The sequence below is a fragment of the Ranitomeya imitator genome, chromosome 1 (assembly GCF_032444005.1).
Source record: "Ranitomeya imitator isolate aRanImi1 chromosome 1, aRanImi1.pri, whole genome shotgun sequence".
Taxonomy (NCBI): Eukaryota; Metazoa; Chordata; class Amphibia; order Anura; family Dendrobatidae; genus Ranitomeya; species Ranitomeya imitator.
The window spans coordinates 637,873,376-637,900,522 of NC_091282.1; the positions used below are offsets into that span (position 1 = coordinate 637,873,376).

A 27,147-nucleotide genomic window follows, 5' to 3' on the forward strand; every position below is an offset into this window, starting at 1 on the left:
CTTCTAACTAAAAAACGTTATTAAAAGATGAGTAATGTCGGGTGTGTGCCCCATAGATGACTAATAAGTGAGGGTCCCGCCTGCAGGCCACCAACTTACAGTTTCTTTCTCGGGGTCGAATGTTTCCCGTAGGTTTTCTTCCTCCTCGCCGATTCCATGGGTGGCAGCAGTGAGGTAGGCCAGAGATTCTGTGCAAATGATGAGAGTAATAGTGAGTAAACGGTGGAAGGTTGAGGAATCGCCAGCCCACCGGCAGGGCACTCACTCTGCCCACAGTTCTTGAGAATCTTCACTCTCTCCTCCACGTCCCCCAGGTATAAAGCGTTCTGATATTGGCCGCTGAAATCTTTACGGATCTCGGCTAAAAGTGGAAGGAGATGGGGTATGAGCTGCCGCAGTAATGCTATCGGACCCGGCGTGTGCCAGGGTGTGTCTAACTAACCGATCTTCATCATCTTGCGCAGTTTCTCCAGGTTCCCGGTGATCAGGTAGAGGAAGGAGAGCTTGTCGAAATTCTTGGTGCGCTGGTAGCACATCTCTACAATCTGATGGTTTCCCTGCAGCAAAGCCACCTCACCCAGTTTCTCCCAACAGTGCTTATCGTCCAAAGCCTTGGCAGCTTCAAGGGCGATCTGGTGAGAAAAAGAAAAAAAGAAGGGGTTGTGTGATGTGGGATGTCTCAGTAGAGCCCCACCAGGACCTTCGTCATCAAATGGCGTCTCCGTACACATGCAAACTGCTCTCAAGCGGTAGCCCAAGGATTGAGACAATAAATGACCGAGTTATGAGGGTAGAAGAAAGGAGAGCCCAGGGGAAGCCCATTACCTCAATGTTACCGCACTCCAAAGCCAAACTGAACCTTGTCTTCTCATCTTTCACAAAGTGCAGAGCCACCTCCGGGTAGCCTTTCTTCTGCAAGTAAGCGATAATGGACTGGCCTACCAGCTTGGCATTCCTCACCATATGTAGGACCTAGGAGCAGAGGGTTATTAGATATTGTGTATCACCCCCCCATAGGTCAATTTTACATGAAACGTCAAAATATCTGGGAGACTAATCCTAAGAAAATATGGCAAAGAGGCCAAAGAGGGCGGTCCGTCCCCAGCCGAAGGCCAAAGAGGGCGGCCCATCCACCGACCGAAGTCCAAAGAGGACGGCCAATCCACCGACCGAAGGCCAAAGAGGGCAACCAGTCCCTGACCAGAAGCAAAGATGGGAACCCTGCCAGCCTGAACCTACCTCATCATATTTCCTGTTAATCAGGGCCAACTTGAACTTGAATTCTGTTGGATCGATGGTGAGCACCCGCGGGCGGCACTCCCGGTCCAGACAGTAGACGCTGTTACCCTTCACTCGTGTGATATAAATAGGCAGATCGAGGGTCCGGATGATGCCATAGTCTCTGAGGTGACAAAAACAGTGGGCAGAGTGTGTGAGGAGACTGACCCCTCATACACGCATGTAATGCGCATGTAGACAGAGGGTAAGGTACCTGAACATGACATATTACTGTTGCCCTCCCTGTACATACCCCGTGGTGAGCGCGTATTTGATGTGATTGCTGGTAGTGTAGATGAACACTCCACTTTCGTCCCACGCTCCGCTCTTCACCCGGATGTTCTCGTGGATGTTACACAGAGACTCCAGTTTCCTGTTGCAGATCATTATGGCTGTGGATGGACGACAGCGAGGGGAGATGAGCCGGCCAGGCGTGTACCCTGATGCCCAGGCAGTACTATATGCGAGAACCTGCAGGGAACTCACCATGTTTGGCCAGAAGAGCCACGTGAGACATGTCTGACGACCAAATCACATACTTCACTTTAGAGATCTTCACAGATGCCAGAGTTCTGTGTGAAGAGAGGAAGCTTATCATGCACGGACCCAGTAGTGGACTCTAGCTAAATTACCAATTAGCAGAGGGTCTCAGGTGGCCAGACCCATGATGAATATCTTGACTGCTGTGATGGGACTGCCATGGAGTCGTTACCTTTTCTGCTGTACATCAAACAAGGTGATGGAGTCGGCATCTCGGAGGAGCAGGTTCCCGGTTCCGGAGTAAAAGATCTCATCGCAGTTCGGCACCTGAACTTTCTTGGTGATTTCGTTCTTCAGGTTCTTGATGAGGATCTGCAGGGCAGACGGAAGATCGACAGGTCAGCGAGGCGGATGAGGCCAGACAAATGATGCAGGTAGGCCAAGCCACTCACTGAATGCATGCGATCCAGGACTGCAAACCGATTGCGAGCCACCCACACTGCGGTCAGTCCAGAGGAGCGCTTCCCTTCTGGGGCTGTGGAGAGAGGTGGAGATCAGGAATGATGTAATGCACAGGATACCTAAAATACGAGTGGCAGGAACTGAAGGTGCATGAGAAGAGGAGTTACAGTCTTCACTATCCTCCAGAGCTGCATTCTGGGAAGTGTAGTATCACATCCGGCACAAATCTGTATCGCTTATAACTATAATAGATCTTCTAAGCTGCTATGGAGCATCCAGCTCAGAAATGCATTCACCTTCCAAAGACACCTTGATTTACTCCTTTAAAGTTATGAGAACATGATTTTCTTGTTTCTTACCATCAGGATTCTGGGAATCAGAGTCTCTGGGGATGGTATACAGGTCATATGTGCTGTTCTCAAGGTTACTGGCCCTCTGATCAAATAGAAAAAAAAATTAAGAATTACGGTATCACTTTCTTTCACGCCTAAAATAGCCCAAAAGATTCATTTCTAGAGCACAGATAATATTCTAAAAATTGCTATTGGCCCCCTGTGCCGTCACCGTCCCTCTCTCCTGTGCCCTCCAGCCAGCACCAGCCTCTTAACTTTAGAGATCAGAGCTGGCTCCGATCACTGCTGTTTATAGGCTAAAATGCCAGGTATAAGCGACGCCCTCCACCATCCTTACGCCATAACGTAGATAAAACCACGATTCTGCACAACATTGGCTCCTTACCGTGCACAGCAGGACAGCATTCTCCGCAGGGTTGTAGGACATATTGAACACCGGGAACTTGGAGCCGCTGTAGCAAGAACACAACAGAGAGGATCGTACACATATAATAGGTTGGCGATGACACCGCAGGTAACTTAAAGGGATTGTCAACGTCTCCAGGTGTCTGTAGTGTATCTCACCTTCTCAGCTGCATCACTGCCACATCCTTTGAGCTGTTAAAGTCCAACTGTCGCAGGAAGCGGTCCTTTACATAGTACAAAATGTTACCGTGTACGGCATAGGCGGGACGCTCTCGCTCCAGCTTAAATACGATCATTCCCCCGTCGTGTCCTGGCGGGAAGAGATACAAGTAAGTAATCATAAGCCATCTTATAATACGATTGCGTCAAAACTACAAATTCCAGCAGGCCCTGGCTGGAGAGTTTCAGGCTGGAGATTTGGTGAGAGAAAGCAAAACGCATCTTACCTGCTGCAAAGAGGTTAAGGTTGGGGTGAGCGGCCAGGACCCAGAAGCGGTCGTGATCTCTGCGGAAGGTTTGGACCCCAGTTCTGGGTTGAAACGGAAGAAATAGAATAATAACCGGTATTCAGAAATAAATCTACAGAGAGAATATACCGGCGTCAGAGGAGCTGGCTACAGAGGGACAGGCTGCTGCTCACCTCTTGGACATGTCCCAGACACGGATGCTTTTATCCTCGGAGTTACTGAGGATCAGCTCCTGACGAGGATGGAAGACGGCGCACGAGACGTTGTTGTAATGTCCTCGACACGTGTCCACCTCCCAGGCCTTAGATTCTGCATCAAATCAAGATGAAGAAATCAAAGAAATGGAAGATGAAACCGAACAACTCCAACATCTGATGTTCTGCAAAAACCTCATGTGAACTCCTGATAGAGAAGATATATCCTAACAATCCTCAGTCCAAACAGCAACCATTACACATCAAATCCAGAGGGATTGTGTACAAACATTACGGAGTATTATACCCCAGAGCTGCACTCACTATTCTGCTGGTGCAGTCACTGTGTACCTACATTACATTCCAGATCCTGTACTGATCCTGAGTTACATCCTGTATTATACCCCAGAGCTGCACTCACTATTCTGCTGGTGCAGTCACTGTGTACATACATTACATTACTGATCCTGTACTTATCCTGAGTTACATCCTGTATTATACCCCAGAGCTGCACTCACTATTCTGCTGGTGCAGTCACTGTGTACATACATTACATTACTGATCCTGTACTGATCCTGAGTTACATTCTGTATTATACCCCAGAGCTGCACTCACTATTCTGCTGGTGCAGTCACTGTGTACATACATTACATTACTAATCCTGAGTTACATCCTGTATTATACCCCACAGCTGCACTCACTATTCTGCTGGTCCAGTCACTGTGTACATACATTACTGATCCTGTACTTATCCTGAGTTACATCCTGTATTATACCCCAGAGCTGCACTCACTATTCTGCTGGTGCAGTCACTGTGTACATACATTACTGATCCTGTACTGATCCTGAGTTACATCCTGTATTATACTCCACAGCTACACTCACTATTCTGCTGGTGCAGTCACTGTGTACATACATTACATTACTGATCCTGTACTTATCCTGAGTTACATCCTGTATTATACCCCACAGCTACACTCACTATTCTGCTGGTGCAGTCACTGTGCACATACATTACATTACAGATCCTGAGCTACATCCTGTATTATACTCCAGAGCTGCACTCACCATTCTGCTGGTCCAGTCACTGTGTACATACATTACTGATCCTGTACTTATCCTGAGTTACATCATGTATTATACCCCACAGCTACACTCACTATTCTGCTGGTGCAGTCACTGTGTACATACATTACATTACAGATCCTGAGTTACATCCTGTATTATACTCCAGAGCTGCACTCACCATTCTGCTGGTGCAGTCACTGTGTACATACATTACAGATCCGGAGTTACATCCTGTATTCTACTCCAGAGCTGCACTCACTATTCTGCATAGTTAAGCACTAACTTTCTAAATGACTATACATCTTACAGACATTTTGTTATGCAGGAACTAGCAGAGCATGCTGGGAGTTATAGCTCTAAGTTGAACGACAATCTGTCAATGCAGTTCTCACACACGGCCTAGAAAGCAGGAAAGAGGGTGGGGAGGAGACAAGCGCCTAATATCTTATACCACTGCACCAAACAGGGCGTCTGTAGTGTTACTGTCCCCGGATGACTATAACCCAGGGCGTCTTTATAGGGGACGCCCCAGATGGCAGACGTTTTAGACCAGGCAGCTGGATGAGGTCTTCTCTAAGCTTGATAGTTGGGGTGCGACTCTAGGTACATGAAGGCTACATGGGAGGACATCGTCATCCATCTGTCGATCGGTTCCCAGAGGGAGGCAGTCTGAAAATGGCAGCTCTTTAGTAGCTGCAGATAACAATAGGTGGGGGACCAGTAAAACGACAACGTTCTGTACCCACACACATGCTACACGGGGGGCAGCAGGCATGAGTGCCAACACCTCTAGTCATGTCTACTGAGAACTGGCCTGTAGTGGGCACAGCGTATTCTGGAAAACAGAGATACAGACAAAGGTGAGTCCATTTACATCCGCCCTGCAGAACCAGCAATACACCTATGTATACAGACAAGACATATAGGAGGGGGCTCTAAGGGGAGCTCTCCACTGGTGGTGGCCATAGTGCACAACACCAGAGTAATAAGGAACTCTCCACTCCTTGCGGCCATACTGAAAATCACCAGAGTAATAAGGAGCTCTGCACTGGTGGTGACCATACAGCAGACCACCAGAGAAATAAGGAGCTCTCCAGTGGTGGTGACCATACAGCAGACCACCAGTGTATAAAAGAGCTCTCCAGTGGTGGTGGCCATACTGCAGACCACAAGAGTAATAAGGAGCTTTCCAGTGGTGGTGGCCACACTGCAGACCACCAGAATAGTAAGGAGCCCTCCACTAGTGGTGACTATACTGCAGACCATCTGAATAATAATGAGCGTTCCTCTGGTGGTGGCCATACTGCAGACCATACTGTAGTAAACCTATACAAAGAGCAAACAGCATATATGCTCCGCCATATTAAATTTAATAGACAACCAAAGAGATAATGGACACCAGAGCTAAAAAATATAACAACTTTATTGAGAACCAAATTTCTAAAATGTTACACGTAAATATTAAAAACACAAGTAAAAAAGATGCAATGAAAAGGAGAAGGGTGAACCTAGTTCCACGCACGGTTAACAGCTAATGATAATGGAGCAAATCAGAAGTAGTAAGTCAGCAGACCGTGCATACATATATATAAATAAATAAACCCCCAGGTATAGAAACTCCAAGCTGAAGGCCCGAAAAAACAGACTGTTACACAAAATTGTGATGGTAAAGAGTGGGCAGTTATACCGAGGGGAGGGAGGAAAAAGCTCCAAGCCAAGTATATATATAAGCATATAAGCAGACAGCGGGGTGGTACAGGAGATGATTAAATCATATGAATCGAATATAAGAATACAGGTGGTATGGAGTAAAGTCTCATCCTATCCTGGCATATCCAACAGATATACTAAGGAAATAGTCCTAAGGGGTCCCCTGTGTAGAAAGCAAAGAGGGACAGTGCCACAACATATGCCTGCCAAATGGCTGAAGGGGATAAAGGTTACAAGAAGATCCGGTATGATGTGAATCATATACCAACCTGCTGCTGCTGCTGCCGTGCGTGGACAGCGTGGCAGCAGCAGGTTGGTATATGATTCACATCATACCGGATCTTCTTGTAACCTTTATCCCCTTCAGCCATTTGGCAGGCATATGTTGTGGCACTGTCCCTCTTTGCTTTCTACACAGGGGACCCCTTAGGACTATTTCCTTAGTATATCTGTTGGATATGCCAGGATAGGATGAGACTTTACTCCATACCACCTGTATTCTTATATTCGATTCATATGATTTAATCATCTCCTGTACCACCCCGCTGTCTGCTTATATGCTTATATATATACTTGGCTTGGAGCTTTTTCCTCCCTCCCCTCGGTATAACTGCCCACTCTTTACCATCACAATTTTGTGTAACAGTCTGTTTTTTCGGGCCTTCAGCTTGGAGTTTCTATACCTGGGGGTTTATTTATTTATATATATGTATGCACGGTCTGCTGACTTACTACTTCTGATTTGCTCCATTATCATTAGTTGTTAACCGTGCGTGGAACTAGGTTCACCCTTCTTTTCATTGCATCTTTTTTACTTGTGTTTTTAATATTTACGTGTAACATTTTAGAAATTTGGTTCTCAATAAAGTTGTTATATTTTTTAGCTCTGGTGTCCATTATCTCTTTGGTTGACTCTAGACCATACTGTAGATTATCCGAGCAATAAGGAGCTCTCTTCTGGTGGTGGCCACACTGCAGATTATCTGAGTAATAAGGAGCTTTCCTCTGGTTGTGGCCATTATTATTATTATTATTATAGCGTCATTTATTCCATGGCGCTTTACATGTGAGGAGGACTATACATAATAAAAACAAGTACAATAATCTTGAACAATACAAGTCACAACTGGTACAGGAGGAGAGAGGACCCTGCCCGCGATGGCTCACAATCTACAAGGGATGGGTGAGGATACAGTAGGTGAGGGTAGAGATGGTCATGCAGCGGTTTGGTCGATCGGTGGTTACTGCAGGTTGTAGGCTTGTCTGAAGAGGTGGGTCTTCAGGTTCTTTTTGAAGGTTTTGATGGTAGGTAAGAGTCTGATGTGTTGTGGTAGAGAGTTCCAGAGTAGGGGTGATGCGCGAGAGAAATCTTGTATACGATTGTGAGAAGAGGAGATAAGAGGGGAGTAGAGAAGGAGATCTTGTGAGGATCGGAGGTTGCGTGTAGGTAAGTACCGGGAGACAAGGTCACAGATGTATGGAGGAGACAGGTTGTGGATGGCTTTGTACGTCATGGTTAGGGTTTTGTACTTGAGTCTCTGGGTAATGGGGAGCCAGTGAAGGGACTGACAGAGGGGAGACGCCGGGGAATAGCGGGGGGACAGGTGGATTAGTCGGGCAGCAGAGTTTAGAATAGATTGGAAGGGTGCGAGAGTGTTCGAGGGGAGGCCACAGAGTAGGTTACAGTAGTCAAGGCAGGAGATGATGAGGGCATGGACTAGGGTTTTTGCAGATTCTTGGTTTAGGAATGTACGGAACCGTGAAATATTTTTGAGTTGAAGGCGGCAGGAAGTGGAAAGGGCTTGGATATGCGGGTTGCAGCCATAATACGTATTATCCGAGTAACAAGGAGTTCTGTTCTGGTGGTGGCCATACTGCAGACCATCTGAGTAATAAGGAGCTCTCCACTGGTGGTGGCCACACTGCAGATTATGAGTACGAAGGAGCTTTCCTCTGGTTGTGCCCATACTATGTATTATCCGAGTAACAAGGAGCTCTCCTATGGTGGTGGCTATACTGCAGACCATCTAAATAATAAAGAGCTCTCTTCTGGTGGTGGCTATACTGCTGACCATCTGAGTAATAAGGAGCTATCCACTGGTGATGGTCATATTGCTAACCATCTGAATAACAGAAATCGACCATGTGACCCTTAAAGAAAGGGTAAAGAATCTGATGCCCACCCCCACTTACCATTCATCCTCCAGATTTTGACTTGACGATCATCTGCCCCAGACACAATTAAAGGCATGGTGGGGTGGAAAGCCGCCCAGTTAACCCCACGGTCATGTCCCTATGAGGATGAGAAAAGAAAATGACTTAATGCATAAATCCCTGTATTTCGATTTCCTTCAGCTATGCATCTATGATTGCGGATGCTTCCTGGAGTTGCGCAGCTGCTTTACTCCGGTATAGTGCCATACAGTCCTGGCGGTCACTGGCACTGCAGCTCTGATCCATCAAGTAGAGGGCACAAAATTGCAGTACCAGGCATGGCCAGGCTTGGTGTCAAGATATCCATGATCACGTGATCACTGGGAGGGAGGAGTCACACCCAATTATCAGTTCATCACCCTTTCAAATTAAGCAAAAAGTCATTTAATCTGTCAAATCCATTTTAAAAAATTCTCTTAGTCCAACATGCACAAAAATAATCTATGCCGGATTTATAAAATTCATGAAAATTTAGTGGATCCTGTAGAAGTAGAGCGCCCCCACTTGTCCACAGGTTATGTGAGGTACTGCAGCCCATTTTCTTCTATAGAGATGTTATACCGCCAAGATCATGTGGACTTGTGAGGTGCCGTTTCTGGAAGAAATCAGCCGTGTTTTTATACATTCCCCCCGCTAGTGGTGACAAGTGGGGGTGAGGGATCCTGGATGAGGTCAGGGGTCAATTGATTCACAAACCTCCAGAACGTGCTTGACAACAGCATCGGTGGTCCCAAATAAGTCCACCCCGGTGATTCCTCGGACGTCGGTCTCCACCGCCCCAGGAGACAGGTTCTTCTTTCTCAGGCCTTTCCATGGGAGGGGAGTAAAGGAAGGACAGGTTAATAAATAAGGACGGCGCTAACAGGTCTAGGGAAGCGCCATCGTCTGCCCGATGCCAACCACGCATGATCCGGCATAAAATAATCTCCAATACTGAGCCCGCCCCCCATAGTGGTAGACCTGACAGTGGACCCCACGTATTTCTGGAAATACTTCATCTTTCTTATCTTTCTCCTGCGGGCGGATGAATGGACGGCGGTAAAACATGGAGGTGGAGAAACGTTGGCCAGATGTGTCAGAAGCAAGAATGGAAAATGTCTGTGACTGCACAAATAAAGAGGGCGGAGAGGACACTGAAGATGGACCAGTGAGCGGACTTGGGAGGGAGGGGGTTAATCGCTATGTGGCGGGGTTACTGTGGGACAAGGGGGGCATGCGTTTAATATCCGCAGAGGAGAGATGGATTAGTTCAGATGGTGACGTGCAACAGACGACATGCGCGATGACGGCGCCCCCTGTCTGCAGATATGGGGGTGGTGGAGCTGGAGAGGGGATCCCTATTTTTTTTTATAACGGGGTTTATTATAGCACAAACCCATGCTCACCTGGTTACAAAGGGTTAAGAAGCACAGTTTTTCCATCCCCCCAACAAACTCAAAGTTAAACTATAATTGTGGGTAATGATGAATGGGTTGTCTATAGAATGCATGTATGTGCTTGGCTCTCTGTGTCCCCCACTTGCATATTCCCCAATGCATCATAGCAACCAATACAGACAACCCCTTTAAGATATTACATAAGCCCCCCAGGTTAATACATGTAATTCCCGCTGTTGTGTTACTGCGGTTAGTGCAAGCTTCCCCTGCTCTGACTATGCTGAGCACAGCATGCAGCTCGCATAGGGTTAAACATGTCATGCATTCACAGTTACAGGACATCAGAGGGAAGGCAGACGGCAGCCATAGCATTAATAAGGGGGGAGAATTCCCTCCAAGTGCATACAGATTATGGCAGAGGCGAGACCTTCCCCCACCTCGGCCATATTCTGCCATCGACTGGTCGGATCTGCCATGTACTGCAAAATGTGAATGGTGGAGCGTCCAGCCAAGAACTGCAGGAGACAAGGAGCAGGGGAAACCCCAGAGCGGCGCTCACTAGTCTGCTGGTGCAGTCACTGTGTACATACATTACTGATCCTGAGTTACATCCTGTATTATGCCCCAGAGCAGCACTCACTATTCTGCAGGTACAGTCACTGTGTACATACATTACTGATCCTGAGTTACATCCAGTATTATACCCCAGCGCTGCACTCACTATTCTGCTGGTGCAGTCACTGTGTACATACATTACATTACTGATCCTGTACTGATCCTGAGATACATCCTGTATTATACCCCAGAGCTGCACTCACTATTCTGCTGGTGCAGTCACTGTGTACATACATTATACTACTGATCCTGTACTGATCCTGAGTTACATCCTGTATTATACCCCAGAGCTGCACTCACTATTCTGCTGGTGCAGTCACTGTGTACATACATTATACTACTGATCCTGTACTGATCCTGAGTTACATCCTGTATTATGCCCCAGAGCAGCACTCACTATTCTGCTGGTACAGTCACTGTGTACATACATTACTGATCCTGAGTTACATCCAGTATTATACCCCAGAGCTGCACTCACTATTCTGCTGGTGCAGTCACTGTGTACATACATTATACTACTGATCCTGTACTGATCCTGAGTTACATCCTGTATTATACCCCAGAGCTGCACTCACTATTCTGCTGGTGCAGTCACTGTGTACATACATTATACTACTGATCCTGTACTGATCCTGAGTTACATTCTGTATTATACCACAAAGCTGCGCTCACTATTCTGCTGGGGCAGTCACTGTATACATACATTACATTACTGATCCTGAGTTACATCCTGTATTATACTCCAGAGCTGCACTCACTATTCTGCTGGTACAGTCACTGTGTACATACATTACATTACTGATCCTGAGTTACATCCTGTATTATACTCTAGAGCTGCACTCACTATTCTGCTGGTGCAGTCACTGTGTACATACATTACTGATCCTGTACTGATCCTGAGTTACATCCTGTATTATACCCCAGAGCTGCACTCACTATTCTGCTGGTGCAGTCACTGTGTACATACATTACTGATCCTGTACTGATCCTGAGTTACATCCTGTATTATACCCCAGAGCTGCACTCACTATTCTGCTGGTGCAGTCACTGTGTACATACATTACATTACTGATCCTGTACTGATCCTGAGTTACATCCTGTATTATACCCCAGAGCTGCACTCACTATTCTGCTGGTGCAGTCACTGTGTACATTCATTACTGATCCAGAACTAAATTCTGTATTATACTCCAGAGCTGCGCTCACTATGTACATACACTACTTGCAGAGGAAGCAGGGACATTTCAGCTCTGAAGTTTAGAATTCTGTTCCTAATAATATATATTTTTTGTATAGTGGATTGAGCTCGCCTGAATTTGTTACACTGCCCCTTTCTCCTGCTCCTGGCAGCTCCTCCTGCAGTTTTGGGCAGGACGTGACCACACAGGTGACCCCCTTGACCTGGGCAGCTCACCAGAAATATCCCAGACGCGCACTGTCTGGTCCAGGCTGGCGGACACCACCAGATCCTCGGAGGGGTGGAACTGGGCGCACATCACGTAATGATTGTGACCGGTCAGGACACTGGAAGGAAAGAGAGGGGTTACAGGTGAAGTATCTCATATTAGGGGGACCGAGGGGGCGGATGGGCTTCATGGCTTTACCAGACACAAGTGCGGGACTGCCAGTTCCAGATGCGGATCGTCTGATCGTCCGAGGCGCTGAGGATCCAGGGGTATTCCTGCAAAATGATTCCTTTATTGACAGTTCTGCTTCAAATGTCAAAAATATTTCCAACCCTTCATATAAGATAGCCCATGGGGTGTGAATATTCTTAGAAAATATCCCATTTTGGAGACTCTGTCCGCATCAGGGCTGTCAATTTGTTGAAACTTACATGATGGAAGAAAGTGGTGCGGATATAATCCAGGTGACCCAGGAGGGTGAAGAGACAGCGCCGGAGCTTGTAGTTCCACACCTGCAGGAAGCAGAATTCCTGGATGAGACTGCCAGGAGGTGGCGGGGAGGATTGTAGGTCGCCATGCCATCTACCGGCAGTCAGATCCGTGGAGCCGCCGCTCAGCATCTCACCTTAATCTTGTAGTCGTCGCCCCCAGAGACAAAGAGCGGCTGCTGCTTGTGGAAGTCAATGCCGCGGACGGGGCCTGGACAGTAAAGAAGAGGGTGAGGATCATGTGACACCCTGGCCAACAAGACCAGCCGGCGACACTCACCGTCGTGTTCATCGAACTTGTCAATCAGAGTGCACATGCGATAGTCCCACAGCTGGATGACGCCATTGTGCAGGCTGGTGAGGACCCACGGACGCTTGGGGTGAAAGCTCAGGCCTGGGGGGAGAGAAAGCAGGCTCAGTACAGACGCTGCACAGGCAGAGAACCGCACATCCACTAGTGGTGACGGGAGGCTGCGCAGGCCGTACAGTTGAGGGAGGAGGGCACATCTCTGCAGACAGCGTGTGTGGGGCACATCTCTGCAGACAGCGTGTGTGTGTGGGGCACATCTCTGCAGACAGCGTGTGTGTGGGGCACATCTCTGCAGACAGCGTGTGTGTGTGGGGCACATCTCTGCAGACAGCGTGTGTGTGTGGGGCACATCTCTGCAGACAGCGTGTGTGTGTGGGGCACATCTCTGCAGACAGCGTGTGTGTGTGGGGCACATCTCTGCAGACAGCGTGTGTGTGTGGGGCACATCTCTGCAGACAGCGTGTGTGTGTGGGGCACATCTCTGCAGACAGCGTGTGTGTGTGGGGCACATCTCTGCAGACAGCGTGTGTGTGTGGGGCACATCTCTGCAGACAGCGTGTGTGTGTGGGGCACATCTCTGCAGACAGCGTGTGTGTGTGGGGCACATCTCTGCAGACAGCGTGTGTGTGTGGGGCACATCTCTGCAGACAGCGTGTGTGTGTGGGGCACATCTCTGCAGACAGCGTGTGTGTGGGGCACATCTCTGCAGACAGCGTGTGTGTGTGGGGCACATCTCTGCAGACAGCGTGTGTGTGTGGGGCACATCTCTGCAGACAGCGTGTGTGTGTGGGGCACATCTCTGCAGACAGCGTGTGTGTGTGGGGCACATCTCTGCAGACAGCGTGTGTGTGTGGGGCACATCTCTGCAGACAGCGTGTGTGTGTGGGGCACATCTCTGCAGACAGCGTGTGTGTGTGGGGCACATCTCTGCAGACAGCGTGTGTGTGTGGGGCACATCTCTGCAGACAGCGTGTGTGTGTGGGGCACATCTCTGCAGACAGCGTGTGTGTGTGGGGCACATCTCTGCAGACAGCGTGTGTGTGTGGGGCACATCTCTGCAGACAGCGTGTGTGTGTGGGGCACATCTCTGCAGACAGCGTGTGTGTGTGGGGCACATCTCTGCAGACAGCGTGTGTGTGTGGGGCACATCTCTGCAGACAGCGTGTGTGTGTGGGGCACATCTCTGCAGACAGCGTGTGTGTGTGGGGCACATCTCTGCAGACAGCGTGTGTGTGTGGGGCACATCTCTGCAGACAGCGTGTGTGTGTGGGGCACATCTCTGCAGACAGCGTGTGTGTGTGGGGCACATCTCTGCAGACAGCGTGTGTGTGTGGGGCACATCTCTGCAGACAGCGTGTGTGTGTGGGGCACATCTCTGCAGACAGCGTGTGTGTGTGGGGCACATCTCTGCAGACAGCGTGTGTGTGTGGGGCACATCTCTGCAGACAGCGTGTGTGTGTGGGGCACATCTCTGCAGACAGCGTGTGTGTGTGGGGCACATCTCTGCAGACAGCGTGTGTGTGTGGGGCACATCTCTGCAGACAGCGTGTGTGTGTGGGGCACATCTCTGCAGACAGCGTGTGTGTGTGGGGCACATCTCTGCAGACAGCGTGTGTGTGTGGGGCACATCTCTGCAGACAGCGTGTGTGTGTGGGGCACATCTCTGCAGACAGCGTGTGTGTGTGGGGCACATCTCTGCAGACAGCGTGTGTGTGTGGGGCACATCTCTGCAGACAGCGTGTGTGTGTGGGGCACATCTCTGCAGACAGCGTGTGTGTGTGGGGCACATCTCTGCAGACAGCGTGTGTGTGTGGGGCACATCTCTGCAGACAGCGTGTGTGTGTGGGGCACATCTCTGCAGACAGCGTGTGTGTGTGGGGCACATCTCTGCAGACAGCGTGTGTGTGTGGGGCACATTTCTGCAGACAGCCTGTGTGTGTGTGGGGCACATCTCTGCAGACAGCGTGTGTGTGTGAGGCACATCTCTGCAGACAGCGTGTGTGTGTGGGTCACATCTCTGCAGACAGCGTGTGTGTGTGGCACATCTCTGCTGACAGCGTGTGTGTGTGTGGGGCACATCTCTGACGAGCGTGTGTGTGTGTGGGGCACATCTCTGCAGACAGCGTGTGTGTGTGGGGGGCACATCTCTGCAGACAGCGTGTGTGTGAGGCACATCTCTGCAGACAGCGTGTGTGTGTGTGGGTCACATCTCTGCAGACAGCGTGTGTGTGTGGCACAACTCTGCAGACAGCGTGTGTGTGTGTGGGGCACATCTCTGCAGACAGCGTGTGTGTGTGTGGGGCACATCTCTGCAGACAGTGTGTGTGTGTGGGGGGCACATCTCTGCAGACAGCGTGTGTGTGTGTGTGGGGCACATCTCTGCAGACAGCGTGTGTGTGGGGGCACATCTCTGCAGACAGCGTGTGTGTGTGGGGGCAATTCTCTGCAAACAGCGTGTGTGTGTGTGTGTGTGGGGGGGGCACATCTCTGCAGACAGCGTGTGTGTGTGTGGGGCACATCTCTGCAGACAGCATGTGTGTGTGGGCACATCTCTGCAGACAGCGTGTGTGTGTGGGGCACATCTCTGCAAACAGCGTGTGTGTGTGTGGGGCACATCTCTGCAAACAGCGTGTGTGTGTGGGGCACATCTCTGCAGACAGCGTGTGTGTGTGGGGCACATCTCTGCAGACAGCGTGTGTGTGTGGGGCACATCTCTGCAGACAGCGTGTGTGTTTGTGGGGCACATCTCTGCAGACAGCGTGTGTGTTTGTGGGGCACATCTCTGCAGACAGCGTGTGTGTGTGTGTGGGTGGCACATCTCTGTAGACAGCGTGTGTGTTTGTGGGGCACATCTCTGTAGACAGCGTGTGTGTGTGTGGGGCACATCTCTGCAGACAGTGGGGGAGCCTCCTGAATTCAGGATGTCAGAGCAGGTACACACTAAGTAGTGGGGGCACATACTGTAGACAGAGAGTACATGATGATACAGTGCGCGCACCTCCCACTGTAAGCAGGGAAGAGCAAGTTGCATAGCAGGGGGAGCGCACTGTATAGTGTGTGTGTGTGGGGGGGGGGGGGGGTGGGTGGGAGCGCACTGTATAGTGTGGGGGGTGGGAGCGCACTGTATAGTGTGTGGGGGGGGGGCGCACTGTATAGTGGTGGTGGGGGGAGCGAACTGTATAGTGGTGGTGGGGGACCGCACTGTATAGTGGTGGGGGGAGCGCACTGTATAGTGGTGGGGGGAGCGCACTGTATAGTGGTGGGGGGAGCGCACTGTATAGTGGTGGGGGGAGCGCACTGTGTAGTGTGGGGGGGGGGGAGCGCACTGTATAGTGTGGGGGGGGAGCGCACTATAGTGTGGGGGGGGAGCGCACTGTATAGTGTGGGGGGGGAGCGCACTGTATAGTGTGGGGGGGGGGAGCGCACTGTATAGTGTGGGGGGGGGCGCACTGTATAGTGTGGGGGGAGCGCACTGTATAGTGGGGGGAGCGCACAGTATAGTGTGGGGGGAGCGCACTGTATAGTGTGGGGGGAGCGCACTGTATAGTGTGGGAGGAGCGCACTGTATAGTGTGTGGGGAGTGCACTGTATAGTGTGGGGGGAGCTGTTGTGAATTCTGTTATCGAACTCCCTCCTGTGGTCATGAATGGTACTTCGGCGAGTTCTGTCCATGGACTCCCTCTGGTGGCTGTGAGTGGAGCTGCTGCTTCTGAGGTTCCTTCCACAGGTGACGTAGTTTATTCTTTGGCTGGCTGCTCTATTTAACTCCACTCAGATCGTTACTCCATGCCAGCTGTCAATGTTCTTGTACTGGTTCAGTTCGCTCTTGGATCTTTCTGGTGACCTGTCTCCTCCAGCAGAAGCTAAGTGCCTGCTAGTTAATTATTTGTTCATTGTTTTCTTGTCCAGCTTGCTATCATGATTTTGCCTTGCTAGCTGGAAGCTCTGGGATGCAGAGTGGCACCTCCGCACCGTGAGTCGGTGCGGAGGTCTTTTTGCACACTCTGCGTGGTCTTTTTGTAGTTTTTTGTGCTGACCGCAAAGATACCTTTCCTATCCTCAGTCTGTTTAGTAAGTCTGGCCTCCTTTGCTGAAACCTGTTTCATTTCTGTGTTTGTGACTTTCATCTTTACTCACAGTCATTATATGTGGGGGGCTTCCTTTACCTTTGGGGAATTTCTCTGAGGCAAGGTAGGCTTTATTTTCTCTCTCTAGGGCTAGTTAGCTCTTAGGCTGTGAAGAGGCGTCTAGGTCGTGTTAGGTACGCTCCACGGCTATTTCTAGTTGAGTGATAGGATTAGGGGTTGCGGTCAGCAGAGCTCCCACTTCCCAGAGCTTGTCCTGTGTGAGTTTAACCATCAGGTCGTTCCGGGTGCTCCTAGCCACCAGGTCCATAACAGGGAGTGCACTGTATAGTGGGGGGAGCGCACTGTATAGTGTGGGTGGAGCGCACTGTATAGTGTGGGTGGAGCGCACTGTATAGTGTGGGTGGAGCGCACTGTATAGTGTGGGTGGAGCGCACTGTATAGTGTGGGTGGAGCGCACTGTATAGTGTGGGTGGAGCGCACTGTATAGTGTGGGTGGAGCGCACTGTATAGTGTGGGTGGAGCGCACTGTATAGTGTGGGGGGAGCGCACTGTATAGTGTGGGGGGAGCGCACTGTATAGTGAGGGGGGGGCGCACTGTATAGTGAGGGAGGAGCGCACTGTATAGTGTGGGGGGAGCGCACTGTATAGTGTGGGGGGAGCGCACTGTATAGTGAGGGGGGGGCTCACTGTATAGTGTGGGGGGAGCGCACTGTATAGTGGGGGGGAGCTCACTGTATGGTGTGGGGGGGGGAGCTCACTGTATAGTGTGGGGGGGAGCGCACTGTATAGTGTGGGGGGAGCGCACTGTATAGTGGTGGTGGGGGGAGCGCACTGTATAGTGTGGGGGGAGCGCACTGTATAGTGGTGGTGGGGGGAGCGCACTGTATAGTGTGGGGGGAGCGCGCCGTACAGTGTGGGGGGGAGCTCACTGTATAGTGGTGGTGGGGGGAGCGCACTGTATAGTGGGGGGGGGAGCGCACTGTATAGTGTGGGGGGGAGCGCACTGTATAGTGGTGGTGGGGGGAGCGCACTGTATAGTGTGGGGGGAGCGTGCCGTACAGTGTGGGGGGGAGCTCACTGTATAGTGGTGGTGGGGGGAGCGCACTGTATAGTGGTGGTGGGGGGAGCGCACTGTATAGTGGTGGTGGGGGGAGCGCACTGTATAGTGTGGGGGGAGCGCGCCGTACAGTGTGGGGGGGAGCTCACTGTATAGTGGTGGTGGGGGGAGCGCACTGTATAGTGTGGGGGGAGCGCACTGTATAGTGGTGGTGGGGGGAGCGCACTGTATAGTGGGGGGGGGGGAGCTCACTGTATAGTGGTGGTGGGGGGAGCGCACTGTATAGTGTGGGGGGAGCGCGCCGTACAGTGTGGGGGGGAGCTCACTGTATAGTGGTGGTGGGGGGAGCGCACTGTATAGTGGGGGGGGGGAGCGCACTGTATAGTGTGGGGGGGAGCGCACTGTATAGTGGTGATGGGGGGAGCGCACTGTATAGTGTGGGGGGAGCGTGCCGTACAGTGTGGGGGGGAGCTCACTGTATAGTGGTGGTGGGGGGAGCGCACTGTATAGTGGTGGTGGGGGGAGCGCACTGTATAGTGTGGGGGGAGCTGTTGTGAATTCTGTTATCGAACTCCCTCCTGTGGTCATGAATGGTACTTCGGCGAGTTCTGTCCATGGACTCCCTCTGGTGGCTGTGAGTGGAGCTGCTGCTTCTGAGGTTCCTTCCACAGGTGACGTAGTTTATTCTTTGGCTGGCTGCTCTATTTAACTCCACTCAGATCGTTACTCCATGCCAGCTGTCAATGTTCTTGTACTGGTTCAGTTCGCTCTTGGATCTTTCTGGTGACCTGTCTCCTCCAGCAGAAGCTAAGTGCCTGCTAGTTAATTATTTGTTCATTGTTTTCTTGTCCAGCTTGCTATCATGATTTTGCCTTGCTAGCTGGAAGCTCTGGGATGCAGAGTGGCACCTCCGCACCGTGAGTCGGTGCGGAGGTCTTTTTGCACACTCTGCGTGGTCTTTTTGTAGTTTTTTGTGCTGACCGCAAAGATACCTTTCCTATCCTCAGTCTGTTTAGTAAGTCTGGCCTCCTTTGCTGAAACCTGTTTCATTTCTGTGTTTGTGACTTTCATCTTTACTCACAGTCATTATATGTGGGGGGCTTCCTTTACCTTTGGGGAATTTCTCTGAGGCAAGGTAGGCTTTATTTTCTATCTCTAGGGCTAGTTAGCTCTTAGGCTGTGAAGAGGCGTCTAGGTCGTGTTAGGTACGCTCCACGGCTATTTCTAGTTGAGTGATAGGATTAGGGGTTGCGGTCAGCAGAGCTCCCACTTCCCAGAGCTTGTCCTGTGTGAGTTTAACCATCAGGTCGTTCCGGGTGCTCCTAGCCACCAGGTCCATAACAGGGAGTGCACTGTATAGTGTGGGGGGAGCGCACTGTATAGTGTGGGGGGAGCGCACTGTATAGTGTGGGGGGAGCGCACTGTATAGTGTGGGGGGAGCGCACTGTATAGTGTGGGGGGAGCGCACTGTATAGTGTGGGGGGAGCGCACTGTATAGTGTGGGGGGAGCGCACTGTATAGTGTGGGGGGGAGCGCACTGTATAGTGTGGGGGGAGCGCACTGTATAGTGTGGGGGGAGCGCACTGTATAGTGTGGGGGGAGCGCACTGTATAGTGTGGGGGGAGCGCACTGTATAGTGTGGGGGGAGCGCACTGTATAGTGTGGGGGGGGCTCACTGTATAGTGGGGGGGAGCTCACTGTATGGTGTGGGGGGGAGCTCACTGTATAGTGTGGGGGGGAGCGCACTGTATAGTGTGGGGGGAGCGCACTGTATAGTGGTGGTGGGGGGAGCGCACTGTATAGTGTGGGGGGAGCGCGCCGTACAGTGTGGGGGGGAGCTCACTGTATAGTGGTGGTGGGGGGAGCGCACTGTATAGTGGTGGTGGGGGGAGCGCACTGTATAGTGTGGGGGGGAGCGCACTGTATAGTGGTGGTGGGGGGAGCGCACTGTATAGTGGGGGGGGCGCACTGTATAGTGGGGGGGGGGGAGCTCACTGTATAGTGGTGGTGGGGGGAGCGCACTGTATAGTGGTGGTGGGGGGAGCGCACTGTATAGTGTGGGAGGAGCGTGCCGTACAGTGTGGGGGGGAGCTCACTGTATAGTGGTGGTGGGGGGAGCGCACTGTATAGTGGTGGTGGGGGGAGCGCACTGTATAGTGGTGGTGGGGGGAGCGCACTGTATAGTGGTGGTGGGGGGAGCGCACTGTATAGTGGTGGTGGGGGGAGCGCACTGTATAGTGTGGGGGGGAGCGCACTGTATAGTGGTGGTGGGGGGAGCGCACTGTATAGTGGGGGGGGGGAGCTCACTGTATAGTGGTGGTGGGGGGAGCGCACTGTATAGTGTGGGGGGGAGCGCACTGTATAGTGGTGGTGGGGGGAGCGCACTGTATAGTGTGGGAGGAGCGTGCCGTACAGTGTGGGGGGGAGCTCACTGTATAGTGGTGGTGGGGGGAGCGCACTGTATAGTGGTGGGGGGAGCGTGCCGTACAGTGTGGGGGGGAGCTCACTGTATAGTGGTGGTGGGGGGAGCGCACTGTATAGTGGTGGTGGGGGGAGCGCACTGTATAGTGGTGGTGGGGGGAGCGCACTGTATAGTGGTGGTGGGGGGAGCGCACTGTATAGTGGTGGTGGGGGGAGCGCACTGTATAGTGGTGGTGGGGGGAGCGCACTGTATAGTGGTGGTGGGGGGAGCGCACTGTATAGTGGTGGTGGGGGGAGCGCACTGTATAGTGGTGGTGGGGGGAGCGCACTGTATAGTGTGGGGGGGAGCGCACTGTATAGTGGTGGTGGGGGGAGCGCACTGTATAGTGGTGGTGGGGGGAGCGCACTGTATAGTGTGGGGGGGAGCGCACTGTATAGTGGTGGTGGGGGGAGCGCACTGTATAGTGGGGGGGGGGAGCTCACTGTATAGTGGTGGTGGGGGGAGCGCACTGTATAGTGTGGGGGGGAGCGCACTGTATAGTGGTGGTGGGGGGAGCGCACTGTATAGTGTGGGAGGAGCGTGCCGTACAGTGTGGGGGGGAGCTCACTGTATAGTGGTGGTGGGGGGAGCGCACTGTATAGTGGTGGTGGGGGGAGCGCACTGTATAGTGGTGGTGGGGGGAGCGCACTGTATAGTGGTGGTGGGGGGAGCGCACTGTATAGTGTGGGGGGGAGCGCACTGTATAGTGGTGGTGGGGGGAGCGCACTGTATAGTGGGGGGGGGAGCTCACTGTATAGTGGTGGTGGGGGGAGCGCACTGTATAGTGTGGGGGGGAGCGCACTGTATAGTGGTGGTGGGGGGAGCGCACTGTATAGTGTGGGAGGAGCGTGCCGTACAGTGTGGGGGGGAGCTCACTGTATAGTGGTGGTGGGGGGAGCGCACTGTATAGTGGTGGGGGGAGCGTGTCGTACAGTGTGGGGGGGAGCTCACTGTATAGTGGTGGTGGGGGGAGCGCACTGTATAGTGGTGGTGGGGGGAGCGCACTGTATAGTGGTGGTGGGGGGAGCGCACTGTATAGTGGTGGTGGGGGGAGCGCACTGTATAGTGGTGGTGGGGGGAGCGCACTGTATAGTGGTGGTGGGGGGAGCGCACTGTATAGTGGTGGTGGGGGGAGCGCACTGTATAGTGGTGGTGGGGGGAGCGCACTGTATAGTGGTGGTGGGGGGAGCGCACTGTATAGTGGGGGGGGGGAGCTCACTGTATAGTGGTGGTGGGGGGAGCGCACTGTATAGTGTGGGGGGGAGCGCACTGTATAGTGGTGGTGGGGGGAGCGCACTGTATAGTGTGGGAGGAGCTCACTGTATAGTGGGGGGGGGGGGGAGCTCACTGTATAGTGTGGGGGGAGCGTGCCGTACAGTGTGGGGGGGAGCTCACTGTATAGTGGTGGTGGGGGGAGCGCACTGTATAGTGGTGGTGGGGGGAGCGCACTGTATAGTGGTGGTGGGGGGAGCGCACTGTATAGTGGTGGTGGGGGGAGCGCACTGTATAGTGGTGGTGGGGGGAGCGCACTGTATAGTGTGGGGGGGAGCGCACTGTATAGTGGTGGTGGGGGGAGCGCACTGTATAGTGTGGGAGGAGCTCACTGTATAGTGGGGGGGGGGGGAGCTCACTGTATAGTGTGGGAGGAGCGTGCCGTACAGTGTGGGGGGGAGCTCACTGTATAGTGGTGGTGGGGGGAGCGCACTGTATAGTGGTGGTGGGGGGAGCGCACTGTATAGTGGTGGTGGGGGGAGCGCACTGTATAGTGGTGGTGGGGGGAGCGCACTGTATAGTGGTGGTGGGGGGAGCGCACTGTATAGTGTGGGGGGGAGCGCACTGTATAGTGGTGGTGGGGGGAGCGCACTGTATAGTGGGGGGGGAAGCTCACTGTATAGTGGTGGTGGGGGGAGCGCACTGTATAGTGTGGGGGGGAGCGCACTGTATAGTGGTGGTGGGGGGAGCGCACTGTATAGTGTGGGAGGAGCGTGCCGTACAGTGTGGGGGGGAGCTCACTGTATAGTGGTGGTGGGGGGAGCGCACTGTATAGTGGTGGGGGGAGCGTGCCGTACAGTGTGGGGGGGAGCTCACTGTATAGTGGTGGTGGGGGGAGCGCACTGTATAGTGGTGGTGGGGGGAGCGCACTGTATAGTGGTGGGGGGAGCGTGCCGTACAGTGTGGGGGGAGCTCACTGTATAGTGGTGGTGGGGGGAGCGCACTGTATAGTGGTGGGGGGAGCGTGCCGTACAGTGTGGGGGGGAGCTCACTGTATAGTGGGGGGGGGGGGGAGCGCACTGTATAGTGGTGGGGGGGAGCGCACTGTATAGTGGTGGGGGGAGCGTGCCGTACAGTGTGGGGGGGAGCTCACTGTATAGTGGGGGGGGGGGGGGAGCGCACTGTATAGTGGTGGTGGGGGGAGCGCACTGTATAGTGGTGGTGGGGGGAGCGCACTGTATAGTGGTGGTGGGGGGAGCGCACTGTATAGTGGTGGTGGGGGGAGCGCACTGTATAGTGGTGGTGGGGGGAGCGCACTGTATAGTGGTGGGGGGGAGCGTGCCGTACAGTGTGGGGGGGAGCTCACTGTATAGTGGTGGTGGGGGGAGCGCACTGTATAGTGGTGGGGGGAGCGTGCCGTACAGTGTGGGGGGGAGCTCACTGTATAGTGGGGGGGGGGGGGAGCGCACTGTATAGTGGTGGGGGGAGCGCACTGTATAGTGGTGGGGGGAGCGTGCCGTACAGTGTGGGGGGGAGCTCACTGTATAGTGGGGGGGGGGGAGCGCACTGTATAGTGGTGGTGGGGGGAGCGCACTGTATAGTGGTGGTGGGGGGAGCGCACTGTATAGTGGTGGTGGGGGGAGCGCACTGTATAGTGGTGGTGGGGGGAGCGCACTGTATAGTGGTGGTGGGGGGAGCGCACTGTATAGTGGTGGTGGGGGGAGCGCACTGTATAGTGGTGGTAGGGGGAGCGCACTGTATAGTGGTGGTAGGGGGAGCGCACTGTATAGTGGTGGTAGGGGGAGCGCGCCGTACAGTGTGGGGGGGAGCTCACTGTATAGTGGTGGTGGGGGGAGCGCACTGTATAGTGGTGGTGGGGGGAGCGCACTGTATAGTGGTGGTGGGGGGAGCGCACTGTATAGTGGTGGGGGGAGCGTGCCGTACAGTGTGGGGGGGAGCTCACTGTATAGTGGGGGGGGGGGGGAGCGCACTGTATAGTGGTGGGGGGAGCGCACTGTATAGTGGTGGGGGGAGCGTGCCGTACAGTGTGGGGGGGAGCTCACTGTATAGTGGGGGGGGGGAGCGCACTGTATAGTGGTGGTGGGGGGAGCGCACTGTATAGTGGTGGTGGGGGGGAGCGCACTGTATAGTGGTGGTGGGGGGAGCGCACTGTATAGTGGTGGTGGGGGGAGCGCACTGTATAGTGGTGGTGGGGGGAGCGCACTGTATAGTGGTGGTGGGGGGAGCGCACTGTATAGTGGTGGTAGGGGGAGCGCACTGTATAGTGGTGGTAGGGGGAGCGCACTGTATAGTGGTGGTAGGGGGAGCGCGCCGTACAGTGTGGGGGGGAGCTCACTGTATAGTGGGGGGGGGAGCGCACTGTATAGTGGTGGTGGGGGGAGCGCACTGTATAGTGGTGGTGGGGGGAGCGCACTGTATAGTGGTGGTGGGGGGAGCGCACTGTATAGTGTGGGGGGAGCGCGCCGTACAGTGTGGGGGGGAGCTCACTGTATAGTGGTGGTGGGGGGAGCGCACTGTATAGTGGGGTACTCCCCGGCCAGGTCACCCTTGACTCATCCCAGTGACCAACATAAGCCCCCCACACACATAATGCCTTAGGCCACATCTCAGCACCCCAATACCTTTCACCCGAGCAGATTTAGTCTCGAATTTGGTCAACATGTCCTCCGTCCGCTTCTGCCGAGCCTCCTCTCCGCCGTCACACGTCAGCCTCTTTCCCGGAAGTGCCGCGTTGGATCAGCCTGACTTCTCTTACGCATGCGCGTCGTTCTCCCAGCAAGTGCTACCATAGAGTTCCAGCACTGGAAGAACTTCCGGAAAGGAGGTCGGATATCCAAAGCCGCACAACTTTCCTCACCATGGCCGCGCCTGCAGACTTCCGGCTAGGAAGTGATAGGCGGAAGCGGTTACTGAGTGGTAAACATGGCGGCTGCTGGAGAGAAGGGGAGATTCCTGCAGGGATGGAGAAGTCTTGGGGCGACCCTGGTGCTGCTGGCAGGTGAGAGGTGATGTATGGAGGGGTTTCCTCCAGCCCGCAGGACCCTGCCGGCGCGCGTGTGTGTGTGTTTGTCCGACATTGATATCTGCGTCCTCTGTCATCCCCCCCCCTCCTCCTGTGCGGCGGGTCCTCTGTCATCCCCCCCCCCCTCCTCCTGTGCGGCGGGTCCTCTGTCATCCCCCCCCCCTCCTCCTGTGCGGCGGGTCCTCTGTCATCCCCCCCCCTCCTCCTGTGCGGCGGGTCCTCTGTCATCCCCCCCCCTCCTCCTGTGCGGCGGGTCCTCTGTCATCCCCCCTCCTCCTGTGCGGCGGGTCCTCTGTCATCCCCCCCCCCCTCCTCCTGTGCGGCGGGTCCTCTGTCATCCCCCCCCCTCCTCCTGTGCGGCGGGTCCTCTGTCATCACCCCCTCCTCCTGTGCGGCGGGTCCTCTGTCATCCCCCCCCCCCTCCTCCTGTGCGGCGGGTCCTCTGTCATCCCCCCCCCCTCCTCCTGTGCGGCGGGTCCTCTGTCATCCCCCCTTCCTCCTGTGCGGCGGGTCCTCTGTCATCCCCCCCCCCTCCTCCTGTGCCGCGGGTCCTCTGTCATCCCCCCTTTCTCCTGTGCGGCGGGTCCTCTGTCATCCCCCCCCCTCCTCCTGTGCGGCGGGTCCTCTGTCATCCCCCCCCCTCCTCCTGTGCGGCGGGTCCTCTGTCATCCCCCCCCCTCCTCCTGTGCGGCGGGTCCTCTGTCATCCCCCCTTCCTCCTGTGCGGCGGGTCCTCTGTCATCCACCCCTCCTCCTGTGCGGCGGGTCCTCTGTCATCCCCCCCCCCTCCTCCTGTGCGGCGGGTCCTCTGTCATCCCCCCCCCTCCTCCTGTGCGGCGGGTCCTCTGTCATCCCCCCCTTCCTCCTGTGCGGCGGGTCCTCTGTCATCCCCCCCCTCCTCCTGTGCGGCGGGTCCTCTGTCATCCCCCCCCCTCCTCCTGTGCGGCGGGTCCTCTGTCATCCCCCCCCCTTCCTCCTGTGCGGCGGGTCCTCTGTCATCCCCCCCCCTCCTCCTGTGCGGCGGGTCCTCTGTCATCCCCCCCCCTCCTCCTGTGCGGCGGGTCCTCTGTCATCCCCCCTTCCTCCTGTGCGGCGGGTCCTCTGTCATCCACCCCTCCTCCTGTGCGGCGGGTCCTCTGTCATCCCCCCCCCTCCTCCTGTGCGGCGGGTCCTCTGTCATCCCCCCTCCTCCTGTGCGGCGGGTCCTCTGTCATCCCCCCCCCCTCCTCCTGTGCGGCGGGTCCTCTGTCATCCCCCCCCCTCCTCCTGTGCGGCGGGTCCTCTGTCATCCCCCCCTTCCTCCTGTGCGGCGGGTCCTCTGTCATCCCCCCCCCTCCTCCTGTGCGCGGGTCCCTCTGTCATCCCCCCTTTCCTGTGCGGCGGGTCCTCTGTCATCCCCCCCCCCTCCTCCTGTGCGGCGGGTCCTCTGTCATCCCCCCCCCTCCTCCTGTGCGGCGGGTCCTCTGTCATCCCCCCCCCTCCTCCTGTGCGGCGGGTCCTCTGTCATCCCCCCCCTCCTCCTGTGCGGCGGGTCCTCTGTCATCCACCCCTCCTCCTGTGCGGCGGGTCCTCTGTCATCCCCCCCCCTCCTCCTGTGCGGCGGGTCCTCTGTCATCCCCCCCCCTCCTCCTGTGCGGCGGGTCCTCTGTCATCCCCCCCTCCTCCTGTGCGGCGGGTCCTCTGTCATCCCCCCCCCTCCTCCTGTGCGGCGGGTCCTCTGTCATCCCCCCCCCCTCCTCCTGTGCGGCGGGTCCTCTGTCATCCCCCCCCTCCTCCTGTGCGGCGGGTCCTCTGTCATCCCCCCCCTCCTCCTGTGCGGCGGGTCCTCTGTCATCCCCCCCCCTCCTCCTGTGCGGCGGGTCCTCTGTCATCCCCCCCCTCCTCCTGTGCGGCGGGTCCTCTGTCATCCCCCCCCTCCTCCTGTGCGGCGGGTCCTCTGTCATCCCCCCCCCTTCCTCCTGTGCGGCGGGTCCTCTGTCATCCCCCCCCTCCTCCTGTGCGGCGGGTCCTCTGTCATCCCCCCCCCCTCCTCCTGTGCGGCGGGTCCTCTGTCATCCCCCCCCTCCTCCTGTGCGGCGGGTCCTCTGTCACCCCCCCTCCTCCTGTGCGGCGGGTCCTCTGTCATCCCCCCCCCTCCTCCTGTGCGGCGGGTCCTCTGTCATCCCCCCCTTCCTCCTGTGCGGCGGGTCCTCTGTCATCCCCCCCCCTCCTCCTGTGCGGCGGGTCCTCTGTCATCCCCCCCCCCCCTCCTCCTGTGCGGCGGGTCCTCTGTCATCCCCCCCCCCTCCTCCTGTGCGGCGGGTCCTCTGTCATCCCCCCTCCGCGGGTCCTCTGTCCTCCTCCTGTGCGGCGGGTCCTCTGTCATCCACCCCTCCTCCCTGTGCGGCGGGTCCTCTGTCATCCCCCCCCCCCTCCTCCTGTGCGGCGGGTCCTCTGTCATCCCCCCCCCTCCTCCTGTGCG

At 54.8% G+C, this 27,147-nt stretch overlaps 2 protein-coding genes across 3 annotated transcripts in view; one reads left to right on the plus strand and one right to left on the minus strand.

Annotated features, from left to right (window-relative positions):
* The window catches only part of COPA (COPI coat complex subunit alpha), a 39,261-nt gene extending 14,818 nt beyond the window's left edge, over positions 1–24,443 (minus strand). The window contains exons 1-22 of the mRNA XM_069727376.1: positions 24,287–24,443; positions 12,797–12,910; positions 12,654–12,727; positions 12,460–12,540; positions 12,227–12,303; positions 12,037–12,146; positions 9,328–9,437; positions 8,611–8,710; positions 3,619–3,754; positions 3,425–3,507; positions 3,138–3,288; positions 2,959–3,025; positions 2,580–2,655; positions 2,211–2,293; positions 1,991–2,130; positions 1,765–1,850; positions 1,532–1,670; positions 1,240–1,402; positions 826–972; positions 443–632; positions 266–361; positions 100–188 (exon numbers count right to left, since the gene is read on the minus strand). Of these exons, the coding sequence (XP_069583477.1) occupies positions 100–188; positions 266–361; positions 443–632; positions 826–972; positions 1,240–1,402; positions 1,532–1,670; positions 1,765–1,850; positions 1,991–2,130; positions 2,211–2,293; positions 2,580–2,655; positions 2,959–3,025; positions 3,138–3,288; positions 3,425–3,507; positions 3,619–3,754; positions 8,611–8,710; positions 9,328–9,437; positions 12,037–12,146; positions 12,227–12,303; positions 12,460–12,540; positions 12,654–12,727; positions 12,797–12,910; positions 24,287–24,326 (2,352 nt within the window). The 5' untranslated portion in view covers positions 24,327–24,443. The remainder of the gene's footprint in view (positions 1–99; positions 189–265; positions 362–442; positions 633–825; positions 973–1,239; positions 1,403–1,531; positions 1,671–1,764; positions 1,851–1,990; positions 2,131–2,210; positions 2,294–2,579; positions 2,656–2,958; positions 3,026–3,137; positions 3,289–3,424; positions 3,508–3,618; positions 3,755–8,610; positions 8,711–9,327; positions 9,438–12,036; positions 12,147–12,226; positions 12,304–12,459; positions 12,541–12,653; positions 12,728–12,796; positions 12,911–24,286) is intronic.
* Positions 24,444–24,518: 75 nt separating this feature from the next.
* Positions 24,519–27,147, plus strand: part of NCSTN (nicastrin) — a 42,364-nt gene continuing 39,735 nt past the window's right edge. For both annotated transcript variants that reach the window (XM_069727389.1, XM_069727397.1), the window contains exon 1: positions 24,519–24,663. In XM_069727389.1, the coding sequence (XP_069583490.1) occupies positions 24,588–24,663 (76 nt within the window). In that variant the 5' untranslated portion in view covers positions 24,519–24,587. The remainder of the gene's footprint in view (positions 24,664–27,147) is intronic.